Source organism: Drosophila suzukii, chromosome 3 (genome assembly GCF_043229965.1).
Source record: "Drosophila suzukii chromosome 3, CBGP_Dsuzu_IsoJpt1.0, whole genome shotgun sequence".
NCBI lineage: Eukaryota > Metazoa > Arthropoda > Insecta > Diptera > Drosophilidae > Drosophila > Drosophila suzukii.
In genome coordinates, this window is record NC_092082.1 from 24,703,461 (window position 1) to 24,721,153 (window position 17,693).

The following is a 17,693-nucleotide window of genomic DNA, read 5'->3' on the forward strand; positions in this document are numbered from 1 at the left end:
CGGTTTTTAAAATTGACGATTCGATGGTTGGGGACCGCTTTACTATTATGGTTATGGTTGGTTAATTTTACCAATCTATTTGTTTGTGTGGCTGTCTCTATCTATTTTGATATCATTAAGTTTGTGTTCAATTGCTTAAGTTTATTTCTTTAGTTCTATGCTTTTAAGAACCGGAAAATGTAGTCCGAAAGTAAAAACTTATTAATGTATTGTTTCCACTAAATAAATAACATTTACCACTGCTAGCAACTAATGTAAAAAGTAGACAAATTACATGAATGTTTAAATCACAAATTCTGATACAAGAAAACCTCTTAACGAGGTAAACGAACTAGTGACGGTCACACCTACAACATACAGACGTTTGGATAGTGACGAAAAATAATTATGCACTTGACCTAATACACTTGCAGGCATCCTAAAAATTTAGAAAGGATTAGAGATCTTTTCGCCTTCATTATTCGTTTTTTAACAACGATTATAAAAAAAAAGTTTTACCAGACGTGTCGATTGTTCTCAATACACGAATCCCCGCAATATTTTCAAGCAGTTTAACGAACATATACGCTCTGTGGAGTTATTTCCTCGTACTGCGATTGGTCACACTATGCCGGCTTTCTGAAAGTTTGCGGCGTTGGAGTTGTTTTTAATTTACAAATTGCCGAATAATATGCAAAATGTATCCCGTGAGCTCACAGAAGAGGTCCTGGACATTCGCCAACGAGGGTCAGCTGATGGACTTCCGCGTGGAGCAGAACAACAAGTACATCGAGAGCCATGAGGAGGAGGCACAGGGCCGCGACCTCGAGGAGCACTTCCTCACCCCGACGGAGGAGCGCCTGTTGCTGAAGCAGTACGAGATTTACCTCTTCGACTTCTGTCGCCGCTTCGATCCTCCGATGCCCAAGTGCGTGGTGGGCACGGCCTTCCACTACTTCAAACGATTCTACCTGAACAACACGCCTATGGACTATCATCCCAAAGAGATTCTGTAATAATGTCCTTTTTACTTCCAGTGTTTCGGTTTTCAGTACTTTTGATACACACACACAGTTTGTATCATCTATCGGGTCGACCCTCTTTCAATTTCCATAAACTTAACAAAAGTATACAAAAATGTTCTATAAGGAGATTCTCACCACATTATAAGGTTCTCTAAGAACCAGCAGTTTTTAAATCCCACTCATTTTGCAAAGCGTAAAGCACCTAGCCTAATCTGAAAACCAAAACAGAAATGTAAATGTACTAGTATTAAACCCAAGATCTTTTCAGAGCCACATGTGTGTTTGTCGCCTGCAAAGTGGAGGAGTTCAACGTATCTATCAACCAATTCGTCAACAACATCAAGGGCGATAGGAACAAGGCCACGGACATAGTGCTGTCAAATGAACTACTCCTGATTGGTCAGCTCAACTATTACCTCACCATACACAATCCATTCAGACCGATCGAAGGGTTCCTAATAGATATAAAAGTGAGTTGAATTGAAATTGAGATCATCAATATCTACCTTTTGGTTTATTTCAGACCCGGAGCAATATGCAAAATCCTGAGCGGTTGCGCCCACACATTGATAGCTTCATTGACTCCACTTTCTACACGGATGCCTGTCTTCTGCACACACCCTCGCAGATTGCATTGGCTGCCGTTCTTCACGCTGCCAGCAGGGAACAGGAGAATCTTGATAGCTATGTGACGGATCTTCTATTCGTTTCCGCCAGAGATAAGTTGCCCGGCCTCATCGATGCCGTGAGAAGTAAGATCATCTTATAAAACAGGGGTCCTCCTAAATACATCTTTTGCTTTTCCTGACAGAAATCCGTATTATGGTAAAGCAATATCAGCAACCTGATCGGGACAAGGTTAAGGCCATTGAAAAGAAGCTGGATAAGTGCCGCAATCAGGCAAACAATCCGGATAGCGATCTGTGAGATAAATTAATCATATAAGGTCTCCAGATTCTAATAACATTCATATTTTTAATAGGTATAAGGAGCGTTTGCGTCGATTGTACACCGATGAGGATGACATGCCTGCCGAAGATGCCTCGTTCCACATTGCCGATGTGAGTTCGGATACATCTGCAATGAATATAAGCCAATAGTTATATAAATATTTACTATCGTGATTGAAGCTGTTATATTTTATGGATTTCATGATATTAAAGTATCACGGTTTATTTAATTTATTTAAAATTTATGTCAGCTGTCTCTGACTAGTTTTGGATTATATTTTATTTTAAGGCGACCTGTTTACAGAAGAAGAAGAACTTTTCCTTAATCTTTTCAGAGAATCAAATTTGTCTTTTGATAGTCTCAGCAATTGCAGCTACTTATGTATAGGATGGATAAGCATATAAAAGTGAAACAAAAACTGGGATACATTTATTACGTACAATATTTATGAACATAAGTCAAAAAATGTAACGACCCTAATTAAATACATAAAAAACTTTAAATTTAATGATTTAAGAAAATCTCAGCGCCAATTGGGATTATTTCGCTTGCAGTCTGCGGTCACACTGCGCCAGAAGGAAAACAAAAATAGAGAAGTTAAACACAACAAATAACAAAAGAAAACACAGAATGCAGGCTATACTTCCTTCACTGGATGTCCTCTTCCTTGGATTACCGGGTCACTATTCGGTGGCCCTGATCACCCTGCTCCTGTGTGTTTTGATCGCACTCTACTTCGCCAACTTCTTCAAGGACAAAACCGTGGGTGTTGCCTAAACAAGTGGCTTTTCTCTGACTATTTTGGCTTTCCAACTTGCAGGAACTGGAGGATGAGGGACTGGGAGCCGACGAGCCGCGCGATGAAGAGGATTCAGAGTCGCGGACTCCTCAGGGGGAGGAAACCGACGACGACGAGGCCTACGAGGAGAACTCCACCGAAAGCGAAGTGGAGTTCATCGAGGAACAGCTCCCCGGCCACAACTACAACCACCTGATGGGCCAGCTCAAGGCCAAGCGGCTCCAGCACAAGATGGAGAAGGCCCTGACTCCAGGCCAGATCGAGGAGGAGCGCCGAATCGAGCGGGAGCAGCTGGCGGCCATCTTCGACCTCCTCCGCAGACAGGAGGCGGAACTGAATCTTCAGGATCGCATCAGCGATCAGGAGCTTAAGCAGCAGGTGCGTCTTTACCGCTGAAGAGAAGGGAAACGAAAGCTCAGCTTACCTGAAGGCAGAAACTCGTGTGATCTATTAGTTAAATGTTTACAATTTCCCTATTTGCTGCTACCATACGCCGCTCACTTAGAGTAGGACCGTCATTATTAAAGAAAAGTAGCTTATGAGTTTGTGATGTTGCAGTATTTAAAGAATTCCTAATGTAATTAAATTCTTATTTATTTAATACGCGAACTTGAACTTGAGTCTAAATAGCTTGTGAACTAATGTCTATTTTTCGATGGTTTAAGCTGCTTTAGGGAGTAATCGGTAGAATAACTTAAGTATTTTCGCATAATTAGTTGCCAAATCCGTTGGTTAGTTTTAAATTGCTCTTTTATAGGCTTAGTTTCATTACTAAAGGTATTCGTTGAATAAAGAATGTAAATCTGTGTTGAAATTGTATTTGTTTTTACCAGTTTTTGGTTATGGACAACATAAATTTCATATGATCACTAGGCATACCTTTACCTTGAACATGGCTCGCTAATAGCCTCTGGATCATTATCCGATAAACGGATGGGATTGGACCGATTTATTGAAGTAAGTTTCGGATTGCTAGCTCTTAAGCTGAGCTCGCAAACGGCATTAAAATGGACTGACAGACGGACATGGCTACTTTTTACATACTTTTTAGGATCGAAACGTGTCCTTCACTACGTGACAATCTTTCGAAACCAGGGTGGAGCAGGGGTCGACCGTCCCGCAGAAATTTCCAGCGAAGAATGTGGCTTTTAAAGTTCGGGATGGTTTTAAACTATTGTCCTATGCTATTTTATAAAACAAGAGCAGGAATAATACATCTTACGAAAGTTATGTTTCATAGTGATGGACTCTGTGGGAAGAGCCTATAAGGCAGATCTCGAGTCTTGTCTTGACAGTCTGGACAGGTCGAGTCTCTACCCCTCTAAAAACAATTGCTAAACTGTTCGATTTTTGTTCGCTGTTACATACAAACTCCATTTTCAAAGATTTAAGCCAGTCAACAACCATAAAATTAACTCAATGGCCGAAATCTCCTTTTGAACTTTAAAAAATGTAGGTCTAGTACGGAAAGTATTAGTAATCAACACACCTTCGATTGGACCATTCACATCCCTGACGTTTTAGTTCCGAAATTGTTAGTACTAAAATGTTTTTAAATTCACGTGGAGCAGACATTTTGTTGCAGTTCTAAACGTTCGGTTCGGTTTGTTAAACCTGTCGTTGTGGCGCCAATGCATGTTGACTATCGTTCATCGATACACCGCGTACACGGCAACCGTGTGTGACCACAAATCCGTTACCAACACTGACTGCAGCAGAGACAACAACAACATCGACGTGCGTGTAGCTCTGTAGCTCTGTGTGTGTGCGTGTGAGATTGGAAGACAATGGCTGCAGCTGCGGATCTGGTTGTTCCTACCCTTGCCAGTGAGTATATTCCGGGTGCAATCCTGACCAGCTGGTCTCCAGGATGTTGCTGAGTCCGTGGGGCATCAAAAGCAGTCTTTCGCTGGGCGCGTTGGCGGAAAAATCCAGAACCCCTTGACCTCGTGTTTCCACCTGCTAATCGGGGCCACTTCTGCTAATCTCCTCCACAGTTCGCTCTAGCGTGGGCGTGGAATTGTGGTCCACGGCGGGCCCCAAGCAGCCCTACGAGCACAAGCCCCACCTGCCCCGCGAGGAGACGAAGAGCTCCCGCTCGATCTGCTTCAGCTCCGACGGCCGGTACTTCGCCTTCTCCAATGGCCAGGAGGTCAAGGTGCTCCAGGTGAGCCAGGACAGCGCCGCCAGCTGGCCAGTCAAGTGCGTCCTGCCCAGGCCCAAGGCCTTCTACCTCCAGTTCTCGCCACGTGGCAGCTACCTGTGCACCTGGGAGCACTATGCCATCACCAAGGACCGGCCGGAGGGCTCGCCCAACCTGCTCGTCTACGAGGTGGCCACCGGCGCCGAGGTGTTCGCCATCGTCCAGAAGAACCAGACAGACTGGCAACCCTCCTGGTCGGCGGACGAGTCCATCTTCGCCCTGGTCGTTGGAGGCGAGGCGCTCTTCTATGACCTCGGCGAGGGAGCAGACAAGGGATTTGCCTCCACGTCGCGCAAAATCGGAGGAAGTCGCGGCGGAATGCTGTCGCTGGGCCCCGGAAACTGTCCCCCCTTCTTGGCTTTCTACACGCCAGGCGCCAAGGGCGCTCCTTCCATGTGCAAGCTTTACAAGTACCCAGCACTGGGCCAGAACCAGACCGTTGCCTGCAAAAGCTTCTTCCAAGCGGACCGCGTCGAAATGCTGTGGAACAAGCGGGGCAGTGGATTGCTGCTTCTGACCAGCACGGAGGTGGACAAGAGCGGTGCCTCGTACTACGGCAACCAGGCGGTGCACTTCATGGCCACGAAGGGCGACACCTGCTCAGTGCCCCTTTCCAAGGAGGGTCCGGTCCACTGCGTAAAGTGGAGTCCCAAGGCAACTGAGTTTGTGGTCGTCTACGGGTTCATGCCCTCGAAGGCGGCCCTCTACAATCTCAAATGCGATGTGGTCTTCGACTTTGGCGAGGGGCCGCGCAATTGCGCGTACTTCAATCCGTTCGGCAACCTCATAGTGCTCGCTGGCTTCGGCAATTTGCCCGGAGCCGTCGAGGTGTGGGATGTGTCCAAACGTGAAAAACTGGCAAACCTCAAGTGCGCCGACACCACGGTCTTCGAGTGGCATCCGAACGGGGAGTGGTTTATTACGGCCACCACGGCGCCCAGGCTACGCATCAGCAACGGGTAAGTGGATTAGACTTTGTTCACATCGTTACATTAACATAAACGTACTGCAGGTTCAAGGTGTACCACTACTCGGGAGCCCTGCTCCACGAGACCATGTGGCCGCAGGGCCAGGAGCTGCTGGGCATTGAGTGGCAGCAGTTCGCTGACAAGACGTTCAGCGAGCCAAAGATCACCAAGGCAAAGCACGAGGGCATTAAATCCAGCCAACCCGAGGCCAGCAAGAAGGCCTACACACCGCCCCATCTGCGGCTGTTAAAGGAAGGCAAGAATCCGGAGAAGTATCTGCCCCAGCCGAGTATTCCCGGACTGGCCCCGGCAGCAGCAGCAGGTAATACGACGCGGAAGTTTTGGCACAGGCAATACGACCTGGACAATCCGATCATGCGGCGGAGCGAGCAGGGCCTGTGCCAGGTGGTGGGGGCCAATGGCCGCGAGGGTCCGCCGACTACAGGGTCCTCGTCCAGCCGCCACAACCGGCGCTATCGTCCCTACCAGCACAAACGCTACTAGGTTCACAGACTCACGAAGCTTGTCAGCTATTTTCACCCCTCCACACATTCTGTATTAACATGCCATTAGGATTAGGGACTGACGCGGCCGTAAGTAGGCTCGGCTGTGTGTTTGCTAATTGCTGTTTGCATTTCTATTTCGCCTGCAGGTGGTGCCAATGGAAACAAGAGGCACAACAAGAACAAGCAGCGGAGTGCTAGGAAGGATGTAAACGTGAACGGCGGCGATGCGGAATCTGTCCCGGCCGAAGTGGCTGAGCCAGGTGATCTGGGTGCTCGGCAGTCTTCCGTTTCGGTGCCTAAAGTGGAGCAGAGGCAGCAGCCCACTCCCAGACCAAAGTACCAGCAGAACAACGCCGTCGATCAGTCAGAAAATCCCCAGGGACAGGGCCAGGCCAATGGGCAGAACATCAGCGAGAAGGACCGCAAGATCCGCAGCGTCGCCAAGAAGCTGTCGGACATCAAGAAGCTGAAGGTGCGCCGCAGCCAGGGCGAGAACCTAGAGCTGAACCAATTAAACAAGATTAAGATGGAAGCATTGTACCTGGACGAGCTCAAGGCTCTCAAGTTGTCAGCCTAGTAGGACGATGAAAGCGATGACGACGACGGCGGCGAGATGAAGGATAGGGAAGCGAGGAGTAATTACTCTTGTGATTGTGATACACCACCTCTTCTCAGCTCCACTCCATTTCCACCTCCTGTCCGTCCCTTCCTGCTGTTTTACGCTCACTTTGTGGCCCCCATTTGCCGCGATAAGTTTCTAGTTAAAAACATTTTTCTACTATTGTGATTTCTTAACTATTTTTTGGCAAAACAAGCAGTCTCTCCCAAACAACAAATTTATGTACCAAATTGTGCTACTGAGTAAATAAAGATGTTTCCACCAAGACCGATGTTCAGAGTGAGGGATTTACTGCTCCCAATTCGATTTCTTCTTGATGAACTTCTCCTGTCCGTTTTCCTGGACGGCCACATAGTATCCCAGACTTTCGTACTTGTACCGCATGTAGGCGATGTACCCGAAGACCCCGGCAAAAGCGGTTAGTCCCAGGCCCATGATGATTTTGTTCTGAGAATGGGAATGGAGGATTAGTAATCTAAGGGTCGTTAATATCCCCAGTTTAGATGTCCCTACCGGCTTCGTGTACAGCTCAAAGTTGATCAGACGGAAGACTCCGGTGCTTCGCATGGAGCGGATGCCATCGCCCGGGCTCTGTTGCTTACCCTCACTCATCGTGTTCCCTAGCTCAACTCAATTACCCGGAGAATTTATTGCACAATAAATTTGTAAATATAAACATGTGAAAAGAGTGGAACATTGGAGCAGTGTGACCCTTGAAGTGAAAAATACCTCTCATTTCAGCTACAGTGAAGCTTGCAGTGTTAGTACAAATTGCTGAGAACTAAGGGAAACTGTCGTTCAACGCGAAAAAAAAACAGTTTTTCTCAGTTATGCCATAAGGAATAGATCTGATATTTATCTAATAAATGATTATTACGATTTTTAAGAGCCCACGATTTATAAATTTTGAGCGAAATAAAATAAGGACTAAAAATAAGTATTTTAAATAAATTGTTACTTTGTTTAGTTTGATCTTCACCTGTCCCATGCAACCTTCGAAAAAAGTAGTTTTTATATTTTTGGTCAGAAGAAGAATAGGCAGTTTAAAATGATAAATTAAATTATTTTCAATTACTATTGAGCCAATAAAAATGTCATATTTTAAATTGAAATATAGTATAATGCGATTTTTATTTAGCTAATGGGGTCGCTTACCAAAAATAAAAAAAAAATTAAACATAGTGTCTGTAATCAAAGCAATATTTGGACAGTCAAAATTGAACTCCATCTAATGAATAGCAGATTAATATTTTATATGGGAACAGAATCTTCGTTGAATAAAAAAAATAAACATTTTTACAATCAAAAAATTGTACAATTTTGATTATTTAATCCGATTACGTAATTTTAAAATCATAATTTTAAAGCCATAAATTGGAAACACAAAAAAATAATTAGGACATTTCCAGATGGCAAGGTCCTATTTTTTCTTGCAACAGCTGACCAGTCGGCATATTAACCATTCACCAAAAATACTATTTTGAGCAGACAGCTGTCAATGTTTTCTAAACAAATTTATTAAAAATGAATTTAAGTCGCGCCATATACCTTCATTCGTTGGAAGACTCTGATGAAGAAGTATCAGTAAGGCCCCGGAAACCTAGAGTCTACCAAACCAGACCCAACTTTCTTGAGGATATGGAAGATGATGAGTTTGTGTCTAAATTCCGAGTTTCAAAGTCTACTTGCTCCCTACTTTTGGAAAAAATAGGAAAGAAGATGGAGCACCTAACATCTAGGTAATTGAGTGTTTTTCGATGAAAGTACTATATATTCAAGCATTTACTTTTTCCAGAAACTATGCCCTGAGTCCCGATGAAAAACTGCTGTTGGCGCTACGATTCTATGCCTGTGGAAATTTTTTAGTGGCCGTTGGTGATGAGCACAAGATGAGCACATCCTCCGCGTGTCGAGCGGTAAAGGAAGTTTCTCTGAACATAGCCGCACTGTCCAGAGAATACATAAAGTTTGGAGACCCCGATGAAGTCGTTGAAGATTTCCAAAGAATATCCAAATTCCCCAATGTGATGGGTGCTGTCGGCTGCACGCATATTCGGATTAAATCCCCAGGTCAAAACCAAGACGAAGAATTTCGCAACCGAAAAGGCTACTTCTCACTCAATGTCCAGGCGGTTTCGAGTGCGCAGTTGATTATCCAAGATGTGGTTGTAAGATGGCCCGGATCAACCCATAATACCACCATCTTTGACAACAGTCGATTGAAGCACAGGTGGGAAACCGGTGAATTCGAAAATAACTTCCTTTTGGGAAAGGGGTACGCATCAAGCAAATATATGATGACACCCATCAAAAATCCTACAACAGAGGCAGAAAAACTTTATAACGAGTCCCAAATACCAGCCTGCAACACCGTTTCCAGATGTTTTGAGGTTTGGAAACAACGATTTCCGGTGCTGTCTTACGGAATGCGAATTAATATTGATACTGCGAAAGTGCTAATCGTTGCATGTGCTGTGCTGCACAATATAGCCATCCAGGAGAAAGACCCATTACCTCCAGCCCCTATCGACCAGGAATTCCCTTTCGACTCGCTTGAGGATGACGAGGAATTTGATGAAGAGGTACATTTCGTCGATGGGCATCATAGAAACAATTTAATAAGTAAATATTTTGAGAGGTGATGAACTATTAGCATAGGTTTGGCACAATCTGTGTACTAAGAATAATCTGCGTCATTCCTTCGGAGAGTCCTGTAAAGTAGTAATACTAATAAGGTAGAAAATAATAATTAAAATTATGCAAACGCCTAATTCCTTACCTTGAGTTTCCTTTTCTTTTCAGCGATTTCTAAATAAAGCAATTCGCGTTTCGCACTTAATGTTTCCATTTCCTCCAGATGCTTTTCCTGCGCTCGTACATTCTCTTGTTCATAGAATCTACGCTGTGCCCTTATCAAACGTAATTTTTCCTCTTGAAATTGACTGTCAAAATCTCTTCTGGGCTGTGTCCTTTCAGTTGGTGGGGCAACCAGTTTCGCCTTAAAGGCTATAGGAGTTCTAGGTTTGGAAGTCACATTTTCACTGGAGTTCTCTTCATTGAACTCGATTATGTCTCCAAGTGATCCGTCAGTCTGTAGTTCATTCATAATACCTGCAAAATATATCGTTTAAAGGATGTCCTTAAATACAATAAATGCTCTATACTTACAGTCGCTGTCTGAGTTTTCGTCACCAGTGTCCTCATCTCCAAGAACTTGTCGGAGTTTTTCGGCAACCGACGGTGTTTTGGGAGGCTGTCCGTACGGCAGCCCAGCTGCAAGTTTCTTTTTCAAGCTCTCGTACTTGGATCGGAGGCTCAGAGCACTGCGCTGAACCCCAGACTTGCTCGCATAGGTGACCGCCAGGTTTTCCCAGGCCAATTCCTTTTCTTTCCAAGTCACGCCATCATTTTTCTTATTTTCGAAAATATTTCTCTGCTCGGCCGCCAAAGTGATGAGCAAAAACTCTTCTTCCGTGCTAAAATTTTGACCACGCTTAAATTTGTTTCTTTGGCTATTCATTTCCACTATTGTTCAGACCACTATGAGAATTCTCTCAAGCGTTGGTTTCTGGGAAAGATCCAGATACGTTTTTAAAAAGTAATATTCTTGAGTAGTTTACTTAATCTTTAGACTAAATAATGTAGCAGATATCAAGAAGTATTAGTTTTTCGCTTTCTTTTAACTACATTTTGGTAAACTAGCAAATAACACAGAACAACCTCTCAGTTAGAATTATACCTGTTAGTTAAAGCGAAACAGATGTTATGGTTGCCAATCACAGTGAACGTGCTATTATGGGTATTCCTGTCGCCTAGCTATTTTAAAGCTAAATGTCTCTAAATGGTCCGATTTCTCAACATATATTTATTTTTGTACCGTCACGTAGAAGGGTAATATTAATGAACAATTTCTTATCTCTTCTTGTCAAATCACAATCGGTAAAGATTGTCCAAGGACGCTTTCCTCAAAAATTGAGTTCTCGGTTATATATTCGATTAATCAAGTCGGCCCTTAAGAAAAAGCCTACGTCTTCGTTTAAAATTTAAAAAAAATGTAAGTAAATAAAATCTGCGGTTTTGATTTCGCGGATCTGGGAACAACAAACCATTTTTTTTCTTTTGTGCAACATAATTTTTAATAATAAATATTTTAGGTATATATGTTTGTATATTTACATATGTATTTTAAGGGCAGTCAAATTCAAATTGGTAGCCCCGGTCCACAAAGCTTAGTCCCCGTTCCGAGTCAACGGGAAAGTCGGCTGTGAAAATAATATAACCCCGATATTCCGGAGAGCTTTTAAGATTCTGCAGTGGATAAATGAGTTAGACAGACATGGTGCAATATTAGTTAGTAGTTAGTTACCGCTTTATCCACAAAATCCTCGAACCCACTGAGTTCATAGTAGAGCTGCAAAGGGGGCGACCGTCCAAATCCTGGCTTCTGCTTGTAAGGTTCTCGCTGCTTAAGGACACTCAGGGCGCGTTGTAGAAAGTTCGGCGTAAGATCTCGGCAGTAGGACACGTCAAGATGTTCTAGTCTTGGACAGAGTTCCACGAATCTTATGAGAATATCGTCGCTCAGGTCGTTCCAGTTGCGGAGGCAGAGAAGCTGAAGATCTGTCATACAGGTATAGCGCTCCAGGTAGTCTGCCGGGTGGGTCCAGCTGCAAATGGCCATGCGCCTCAGCCTGCGATGCGTCCAAATGGGCAGCTTTTCATCCCAGCCCGGTTCCAGGGGCATGTAGTAGCCGTCCACGGCAAAGCCCACGATGTCCTTTGCCATTCGCTCCATGATCTCGTAGAACTCGCTGACCTCGCGGATCTTGTGGTCATAGCTGTCCGGACTGACCAGCGGTGGGATGTGCCACTCGTTGTCCAGCAGCACCACAAGTTTTCTGAGGGAGGGCAGCTCTAACACGGCAGGCAGAATGGGTTTTAAGGTGGCCAGATTCAGCTTGAGAACGACGAGGTTCCTGAGGCTCGGCAGGCAGTTTCCCAGCTGAAGTTTACTGATCATGTCGTACGTCCGAATGTCCAGAACCCGCAGATCATGCAGCTTCCTGAGGAGCAAATGTAGAATGAGCTGCGAAAGACCCAGCACCTGTGGATCCCTACTTACTGGCACACCTCCTCCAGGTACTCCTGCTGCAGCTCATACGCCTTGTGCTGATCCTCGTAGAGATGCAACTCCTGAAGTTGCTGGAAGTGGGACAGGTACCGCCCATCGATGGGCGTGGTGAGGCGCAACTTACGCAGTCCCGGCAGCAGCTGGGCCAGTTTGCGGATGCTCCGGTTCGAGGGATAGCAGTCCACGTCCTCGGGGTCGTAGTAGAAGCTGGCCACCAGGGGCAGCTCCGCAATGTGCATTTCATCCAGATCCTTTAAAACGGCGCACAGGCAACTGCTGACCGACATCTCCCTAATGTGCGGTCGCATCTGGGTGAGGAAGTAGACCAGATCTTCATAGTTGGGAAGCAGTTCCCGCCACTTGTCCAGATCGAGGTGCTCGTAGGCACGGCTGGTGCGCCACTTGGCCAGGCAGATGTGCTGCAGTCGCTGGCAGGTTTTCGCGAAGGACACTTCGGTCGGGAGGTCCTGCAGGCGGTCGAAGATCTCGTCCAGACAGTCGTCGTTCAGCCGCAGGATCTGGGGAACCGGCTTGGCAGCCATGGCCTTTTTACCTGACCGGACTAAAGGCCTTCTGTGTTTTGCTCGAATCAAGGTATATAATATATATTTATACGTCTACATGCAGTTCTCTGGATACTTCTAGGAAAAGCAACTCAATTGAATAACAAACAAAAATACGGCACCTCCTTCTCCCTCCCCCGCAGTGTGACCGTGGGTGAAGCGTTTAAATATACCGTTAAACCAACCGTTTAAGGGTCACACGACCGTTGTTCCCTACTTAAATATTCAGGGTATTCCCTAAACTGTTGAATTGCTGAATTGTTGAAAATTCAACATAAAATTTCAGAAATTAAGGGAACGACCCTAAAAGTTCCCTGTTGAATTTTCAATTTTAAGATGTCTGCTGTTTGACATATTGTTAAATTGCCAGGCTGTGTTTACCAAAGATTATGTTTAAGATTAAGGAAAACGCCGAGAATAAGCCAAAAAACTAAACTATTAGAACTGCTAACAGGCAGCATCCTATCAGATATCCTTTACTTGCATATTTTATACGATGGCAATTCCTCCAGGTTTACAAATGACTAGAGTTACCCACTTACTTTTACTCTAAACCAGCGATAACTCTGGTTTTCAGCAACTAAACAAAATTTTCAACAGCCCCGAGGCTGTTGAATTGCTGAAATTCCTAACAGTATTAACAGCTGTTCAATAGTTTAGGGAATACCCAGGTTTATTCGTCATGCTGTTGAATTGCTGAATCGTTGAGTATTGATTATTCTATCAGGTGTTCTATAACAAAAAAAATTGTCCGAAATTTAAACTATTAGAGAACTGCTATGTCGATTCAGAGGAATATTTACTGTGCCATAAGTGTTGCAAAACCTTTCAAAGCCACGAATAGCAGAGTGGCCAAATCCGCGGCCGCCGGTTTGAGCTGCCATACCGGTGAAAACTGAAAACACGTGTGTGTGCGCATTTTTTGTGTGACGAGCGTGCGGCTAAGAATTAAGTGCGGACCGAAAATATAGAGAAATAGTTTAAACAATCATGACGGACCTGCTGAAGTTAAGCGATGCGATCGTTCTGGAGTACCTGCAGTCGAAGGACAAGAACCTGGCCAAGGTTTTCCAGCAGAAGACGAAGGCGGTGAGTGTCAATGCAAGGCGGCAAGTGCAGCGTGTTCGATTCGGATGCACCGAAAACAGGGGCCATCTGCATGCGCAGAGCAGGACCAGGATGCCGGTCTCCCGATCGGTCCATCGGATCCCTTTTGACCCGCCCACCTGTTATACCAATCCGCCTCCGTGACCACGTGTTCGCTAACCAACAACATTTTCCTCTTTCCAACCCCCAGGCTAGCGTAGCTAAGAACACGCCGAAGCTGAGTGAGATTCTGCAGTTCTACCAGACCAAGAGCACCACCAAGATCCCGGCCATCAAAGCGACGGCGGCTGACAGTAGCGATGACAGCGACTCAGACTCTGAGGCGGATGCGACTCCCAAGCAGCCAGCAGCTCCACTGACAAACGGCAAGGCCGCAAAGAAGGCAGCCTCTTCCAGCAGCGAAGACAGCGATTCCGAGGAGGAGAAGCCGGCGACAAAGGCCACTCCGGCCAAGGCTGCTCCCGCCGCCAAGAAGGCAGACTCCTCCAGCGAGGATAGCTCCTCGGAGGAAGAGGCACCTAAGAAGGCGGCGACACCAGCCAAGCCAGCTCCGGCCAAGGCGACTCCCACCAAGAAGGCCGCCTCCAGCAGTGAGGATAGCAGCTCCGAGGAGGAGGCAAAGCCCGCCGCCAAGGCCACACCGGCTAAGGCTGCACCTGCCAAGAAGGCCGCCTCCAGCAGCGAAGACAGCAGCTCAGAGGAGGAGGCCAAACCAGCAGCCAAGCCTGCACCCAAGGCTGCACCGGCCAAGAAAGCCGCGTCTTCCAGCGAGGATAGCGACTCCGATGACGAGCCTGCAGCTAAGAAGACTGCAGTCCAGCCTGCTGCTAAGCCTGCCGCCAAACCAGCCGATTCCAGCAGCGAGGACAGCGACTCCGATGACGATAAGAAGCCCGCAGCAAAGGCTCCGGCCAAGGCAGCCCCTGCCAAGAAGGCCGCTTCTTCTAGCGAGGACAGCTCCTCGGAAGACGAGGCACCTAAGAAGGCGGCAGCTCCAGCCAAGGCTGCTCCTGCCAAGAAGGCTGACAGCTCCAGTGAAGACAGTTCTTCAGAGGACGAAGCACCCAAGAAGGCGGCTCCGGTAAAGGCCTCGCCGGTCAAGGCGACTCCAGCTAAGAAGGCTGCTTCCTCTAGTGATGACAGTTCCTCGGAAGACGAGGCACCCAAGAAGGTAGCTGCTGCACCAAAGGCAACACCGGCCAAGAAGGCCGATACATCAAGTGAAGACAGCGACTCTGACGAGGAGGAGGCTCCTAAGAAACCGGCTGCCAAGCCTGCTGCAAAGGCTACTCCCGCCAAGAAAGTCGATTCAGAGGACTCGTCGGACGATAGCGACAGCTCTGAGGACGATAAGCCGGCCAAGGCTGCTCCCAAGGCTCCGGCCAAGGCTGCCGCCTCGAGCAGTGAGGACTCTAGCGACGATGAGACGCCAGCGGTGAAGCCAGCTGTCAAGAAGACAGCTGTTCCCGCTAAGAAGGAGCAGAGTAGCAGCGACGACAGTGACACTGGCGAAGAGTCCGGCGAGGTCAAGCCCCAGGCCGTGGCCAATGGCGGACCGAAGGCCGGTCAGAAGCGCAAGTTAAGTGGTGGAGACCAGGACGAGGCTACCCCCAACAAGAAGTACAACAACTTTGTCAAATCCGGAGATCAGCAGGTGAGTCGGGGTGCTTTATTACAGGCCTTTATGTTATGGTTATCTGCAGTCCGGACCTCCGGACTTATCTTAATTAAATATTCCTGTTCGGAACATATACGTTCCTTTATAACGTCGAAAACATTGTTCATAAGATCGTAGAGCATGATTTTTAAACTAAAGTACATTCTTTAATTAACAGAATTATCATTGAAAAACTAATAAAAATTCTACTAAAAGGAAGTCAAATCCGCGAGTTCCACCACTTGTCCGAATCCTGTCCAGAAAGTTCATATTTTACTTATTTGCCATTCGCAGAAGAATGAATTCGCCTCCACACCCAACAACAACTATAGTCGAAACAATCAGTTGAACAATAGCGGAGGGGGAAGTGGCCGACGGTCACCCTTCCGGCGGGTTCGCACCGAGGATGTGCTGGTGGACTCCCGAGTCCAGGACATGTCCTTCGAGGCTAAGGTGAGTGCCGCAATGGATTTGAGTCCCGCGTGTGGGTGTGTGTGTTTGGGGAGCAGGCGAAGATGGGGTGGGGTTTTCCGAGAGGCCGAGAAGAGGCGGACACACAAATTAGCAAGATGGGCCGCGTAGAAAACTCAAATCACTTGTGGCACTTTCCTGATTTATTTTGAACATGCATTTCAAATCGTTGCTAATTTGTGGTTCGCCCTCTTTGGCGTTTCTCTCCTTTCAGGACAGCGGCTTCAAGAAGAACAACGGACGCGGCGGCAGGGGCGGTTCAGGGTTCTCCGGACGCCCGGATCGCAGCACTTGGGAAACCAACAAGAACAACGGCGAGGGTGGCGGTGAAGGAGGCGGCTTCAAGAAGATTGGCGATCGCAAGAGCTTCGGAGGCTTTGACAACAACCAGCGAGGAGGTCGAGGTGGTGGCGGACGTGGAGGTGGTGGCCGCGGAGGCGGTGGTGGCTTCGGCGGACGTGGAGGTGGCGGCCGTGGAGGAGGCGGTGGTTTCGGAGGACGCGGTGGAGGCGGCCGTGGAGGTGGCGGTTTCGGCGGACGCGGCGGCGGTGGCCGTGGAGGCGGACGTGGCGGTGGATTCGGCAACAAATCCTTCGACTCGTCGGCGCCCAAGCCCAACAAGAAGATCACCTTCGATAATTAGAGATAGCTTAGTTAACGCCACCCACCCGCAAACACACACACACACACTAGATGCAGTTATGTTATCGAATTAACCTGTTTATATTATTTGTAAACCACGATAGAAAAACGCGGCCGGATCTTGGGGTGAGAGGGCCAACAAAGACCTGAAGCACACGCGCGGTAAGTCCTTCAAACACGAGAAGACCAAGAAGAAGCGCGGCAGCTATCGAGGCGGCCAAATTGACATAGGAGTCAATTCAATAAAATTTGACTAGATTTATACATACACTATGAAATAATCAATATTCTAACGGATACGTTTAGTCAGTAAGCAACAGGAGTAACTATGTAGAATAGTTCCTTTATGCAATAATTTCGCCAACTTGTAAAATCTTTCCAAACTTTTAATTTGACTCGCGGTAGTACGCACATCTGGGGTGCTACGTAAATCTTCTCCAACTTGTTTGGGACAGATTTGTGCGCCACCCCGGAATGTGAACTGATTCACACGAACTGGCGGACAGTAAAACCGTGACCAGGACAACTTTTTAGTTACATATTCACGCATTTTAGTAATGGTTATTACGACTTTAGCGGACAACAACTTCTTTCTCTGATCGCTCTGGATGTAGACGGAAGACTTCTTATAAACCTTTTTAGACGTAAATACTTATACATTATTTGTATTGCCTCTATGTAACCAATATTGTAATTCTCTATTTAAAAAGGTTTATTAAAAATCAAAAACAACACCCATCGGATTTGTCAGTCGCTTGACCAAACAGAACGACTGCCTAATTCGATTAGTGTTCAATACATTTTCCGTTAATTTGTGGTGATAACCAGTTTTTGGTTCCAAATCGTAATAATGTAAGATCCAGTCAGAACTTCAATATGTCAAAGTTTAGATCACTAATTTGTCCAAGTGGACAAACAATAAAATTAGTTCAACTTAAGTAAAATGGAAAGAAATACAAGTATTTTTTAAAAACTAAATCTATTGTAGTTTTTATTCCAGAATAAAAATCAAAAGTAATTCAAGTATCTTTCGAAGTAACTTTCGAAACTTTCGCCTGCAAAAAATAATAAT

The 17,693-nt window shown here is 46.2% G+C and overlaps 8 protein-coding genes across 12 annotated transcripts; 5 read left to right on the top strand and 3 right to left on the bottom strand.

The window, feature by feature from the left end:
* Positions 1-592: 592 nt before the first annotated feature.
* CycH (cyclin H) lies at positions 593-2,184 on the top strand. Its single transcript, XM_036816105.3, has 5 exons — positions 593-991; positions 1,273-1,474; positions 1,528-1,756; positions 1,816-1,927; positions 1,987-2,184. Exons 1-5 carry the CDS (start codon positions 678-680, stop codon positions 2,102-2,104), a joined length of 975 nt encoding a protein of 324 aa, XP_036672000.3. The 5' UTR covers positions 593-677; the 3' UTR covers positions 2,105-2,184.
* A 320-nt stretch (positions 2,185-2,504) lies between these two features.
* LOC108017613 (matrix-remodeling-associated protein 7) lies at positions 2,505-3,568 on the top strand. The gene is made up of 2 exons (XM_017084706.4): positions 2,505-2,717; positions 2,776-3,568. The coding sequence occupies exons 1-2, from the start codon at positions 2,586-2,588 to the stop codon at positions 3,148-3,150; spliced, it is 507 nt and encodes a 168-aa protein (XP_016940195.3). The 5' UTR covers positions 2,505-2,585; the 3' UTR covers positions 3,151-3,568.
* An 861-nt stretch (positions 3,569-4,429) lies between these two features.
* Positions 4,430-7,317, top strand: eIF2A (eukaryotic translation initiation factor 2A). Of its 2 annotated transcripts, none has more exons than XR_001767823.4 (4): positions 4,430-4,581; positions 4,752-5,916; positions 5,970-6,518; positions 6,578-6,927. XR_001767823.4 is itself a non-coding variant. In XM_017084722.4 (4 exons), exons 1-4 carry the CDS (start codon positions 4,542-4,544, stop codon positions 7,006-7,008), a joined length of 1,914 nt encoding a protein of 637 aa, XP_016940211.4. In that variant the 5' UTR covers positions 4,431-4,541; the 3' UTR covers positions 7,009-7,317. The 2 variants fall into 2 exon arrangements, 1 of the variants encoding a protein (XP_016940211.4); XM_017084722.4 differs by having other exon boundaries at positions 4,431-4,581; positions 5,970-6,247; positions 6,578-7,317.
* LOC108017628 (small integral membrane protein 8) lies at positions 7,202-7,763 on the bottom strand. Its single transcript, XM_017084729.4, has 2 exons — positions 7,564-7,763; positions 7,202-7,497 (listed from the first exon to the last, which is right to left on the bottom strand). The coding sequence occupies exons 1-2, from the start codon at positions 7,660-7,662 to the stop codon at positions 7,339-7,341; spliced, it is 258 nt and encodes an 85-aa protein (XP_016940218.1). The 5' UTR covers positions 7,663-7,763; the 3' UTR covers positions 7,202-7,338.
* Positions 7,764-8,493: 730 nt separating this feature from the next.
* LOC108017626 (putative nuclease HARBI1) lies at positions 8,494-9,821 on the top strand. Its single transcript, XM_017084725.4, has 2 exons — positions 8,494-8,789; positions 8,846-9,821. The coding sequence occupies exons 1-2, from the start codon at positions 8,575-8,577 to the stop codon at positions 9,690-9,692; spliced, it is 1,062 nt and encodes a 353-aa protein (XP_016940214.4). The 5' UTR covers positions 8,494-8,574; the 3' UTR covers positions 9,693-9,821.
* LOC108017627 (uncharacterized) lies at positions 9,647-10,802 on the bottom strand. Of its 2 annotated transcripts, none has more exons than XM_036815860.3 (3): positions 10,219-10,802; positions 9,830-10,161; positions 9,647-9,777 (listed from the first exon to the last, which is right to left on the bottom strand). In XM_036815860.3, the coding sequence occupies exons 1-3, from the start codon at positions 10,568-10,570 to the stop codon at positions 9,700-9,702; spliced, it is 762 nt and encodes a 253-aa protein (XP_036671755.3). In that variant the 5' UTR covers positions 10,571-10,802; the 3' UTR covers positions 9,647-9,699. The 2 variants fall into 2 exon arrangements, with proteins under 2 accessions (XP_036671755.3, XP_016940217.4); XM_017084728.4 differs by having other exon boundaries at positions 9,647-9,761; positions 10,219-10,801.
* A 356-nt stretch (positions 10,803-11,158) lies between these two features.
* Positions 11,159-12,902, bottom strand: LOC108017610 (uncharacterized). Its single transcript, XM_017084702.4, has 3 exons — positions 12,173-12,902; positions 11,417-12,113; positions 11,159-11,358 (listed from the first exon to the last, which is right to left on the bottom strand). Exons 1-3 carry the CDS (start codon positions 12,721-12,723, stop codon positions 11,236-11,238), a joined length of 1,371 nt encoding a protein of 456 aa, XP_016940191.4. The 5' UTR covers positions 12,724-12,902; the 3' UTR covers positions 11,159-11,235.
* A 724-nt stretch (positions 12,903-13,626) lies between these two features.
* Nopp140 (nucleolar and coiled-body phosphoprotein 1) lies at positions 13,627-17,599 on the top strand. Of its 3 annotated transcripts, none has more exons than XM_017084699.4 (4): positions 13,627-13,833; positions 14,042-15,505; positions 15,803-15,961; positions 16,194-17,599. In XM_017084699.4, the coding sequence occupies exons 1-4, from the start codon at positions 13,735-13,737 to the stop codon at positions 16,620-16,622; spliced, it is 2,151 nt and encodes a 716-aa protein (XP_016940188.4). In that variant the 5' UTR covers positions 13,627-13,734; the 3' UTR covers positions 16,623-17,599. The 3 variants fall into 3 exon arrangements, with proteins under 3 accessions (XP_016940188.4, XP_036671313.3, XP_036671312.3); XM_036815418.3 differs by having other exon boundaries at positions 13,630-13,833; positions 16,726-17,599; XM_036815417.3 differs by lacking the exon at positions 15,803-15,961 and having other exon boundaries at positions 13,630-13,833.
* The last annotated feature ends 94 nt before the right edge of the window (positions 17,600-17,693 follow it).

Bases quoted from the DNA above. Each gene is read 5' to 3' on its own strand.
- CycH (XM_036816105.3), top strand. From the start codon at position 678: ATGTATCCCGTGAGCTCACAGAAGAGGTCCTGGACATTCGCCAACGAG. The intron at 1,757-1,815 runs GTAAGATCATCT...TTTTCCTGACAG, and splicing joins CCTCATCGATGCCGTGAGAA to AAATCCGTATTATGGTAAAG. The intron at 1,928-1,986 runs GTGAGATAAATT...TATTTTTAATAG, and splicing joins AACAATCCGGATAGCGATCT to GTATAAGGAGCGTTTGCGTC.
- LOC108017613 (XM_017084706.4), top strand. From the start codon at position 2,586: ATGCAGGCTATACTTCCTTCACTGGATGTCCTCTTCCTTGGATTACCG. The intron at 2,718-2,775 runs GTGGGTGTTGCC...TCCAACTTGCAG, and splicing joins ACTTCTTCAAGGACAAAACC to GAACTGGAGGATGAGGGACT.
- eIF2A (XM_017084722.4), top strand. From the start codon at position 4,542: ATGGCTGCAGCTGCGGATCTGGTTGTTCCTACCCTTGCCA. The intron at 4,582-4,751 runs GTGAGTATATTC...TCTCCTCCACAG, and splicing joins GGTTGTTCCTACCCTTGCCA to TTCGCTCTAGCGTGGGCGTG. The intron at 5,917-5,969 runs GTAAGTGGATTA...AACGTACTGCAG, and splicing joins AGGCTACGCATCAGCAACGG to GTTCAAGGTGTACCACTACT.
- LOC108017628 (XM_017084729.4), bottom strand. From the start codon at position 7,662: ATGAGTGAGGGTAAGCAACAGAGCCCGGGCGATGGCATCCGCTCCATG. The intron at 7,498-7,563 runs GTAGGGACATCT...TCCCATTCTCAG, and splicing joins TTGAGCTGTACACGAAGCCG to AACAAAATCATCATGGGCCT.
- LOC108017626 (XM_017084725.4), top strand. From the start codon at position 8,575: ATGAATTTAAGTCGCGCCATATACCTTCATTCGTTGGAAGACTCTGAT. The intron at 8,790-8,845 runs GTAATTGAGTGT...TACTTTTTCCAG, and splicing joins ATGGAGCACCTAACATCTAG to AAACTATGCCCTGAGTCCCG.
- LOC108017627 (XM_036815860.3), bottom strand. From the start codon at position 10,570: ATGAATAGCCAAAGAAACAAATTTAAGCGTGGTCAAAATTTTAGCACG. The intron at 10,162-10,218 runs GTAAGTATAGAG...TATATTTTGCAG, and splicing joins CGAAAACTCAGACAGCGACT to GTATTATGAATGAACTACAG. The intron at 9,778-9,829 runs GTAAGGAATTAG...CTACCTTATTAG, and splicing joins AAAAGAAAAGGAAACTCAAG to TATTACTACTTTACAGGACT.
- LOC108017610 (XM_017084702.4), bottom strand. From the start codon at position 12,723: ATGGCTGCCAAGCCGGTTCCCCAGATCCTGCGGCTGAACGACGACTGT. The intron at 12,114-12,172 runs GTAAGTAGGGAT...TTTGCTCCTCAG, and splicing joins TACCTGGAGGAGGTGTGCCA to GAAGCTGCATGATCTGCGGG. The intron at 11,359-11,416 runs GTAACTAACTAC...TATCCACTGCAG, and splicing joins AGGATTTTGTGGATAAAGCG to AATCTTAAAAGCTCTCCGGA.
- Nopp140 (XM_017084699.4), top strand. From the start codon at position 13,735: ATGACGGACCTGCTGAAGTTAAGCGATGCGATCGTTCTGGAGTACCTG. The intron at 15,506-15,802 runs GTGAGTCGGGGT...TGCCATTCGCAG, and splicing joins TCAAATCCGGAGATCAGCAG to AAGAATGAATTCGCCTCCAC. The intron at 15,962-16,193 runs GTGAGTGCCGCA...CTCTCCTTTCAG, and splicing joins ACATGTCCTTCGAGGCTAAG to GACAGCGGCTTCAAGAAGAA.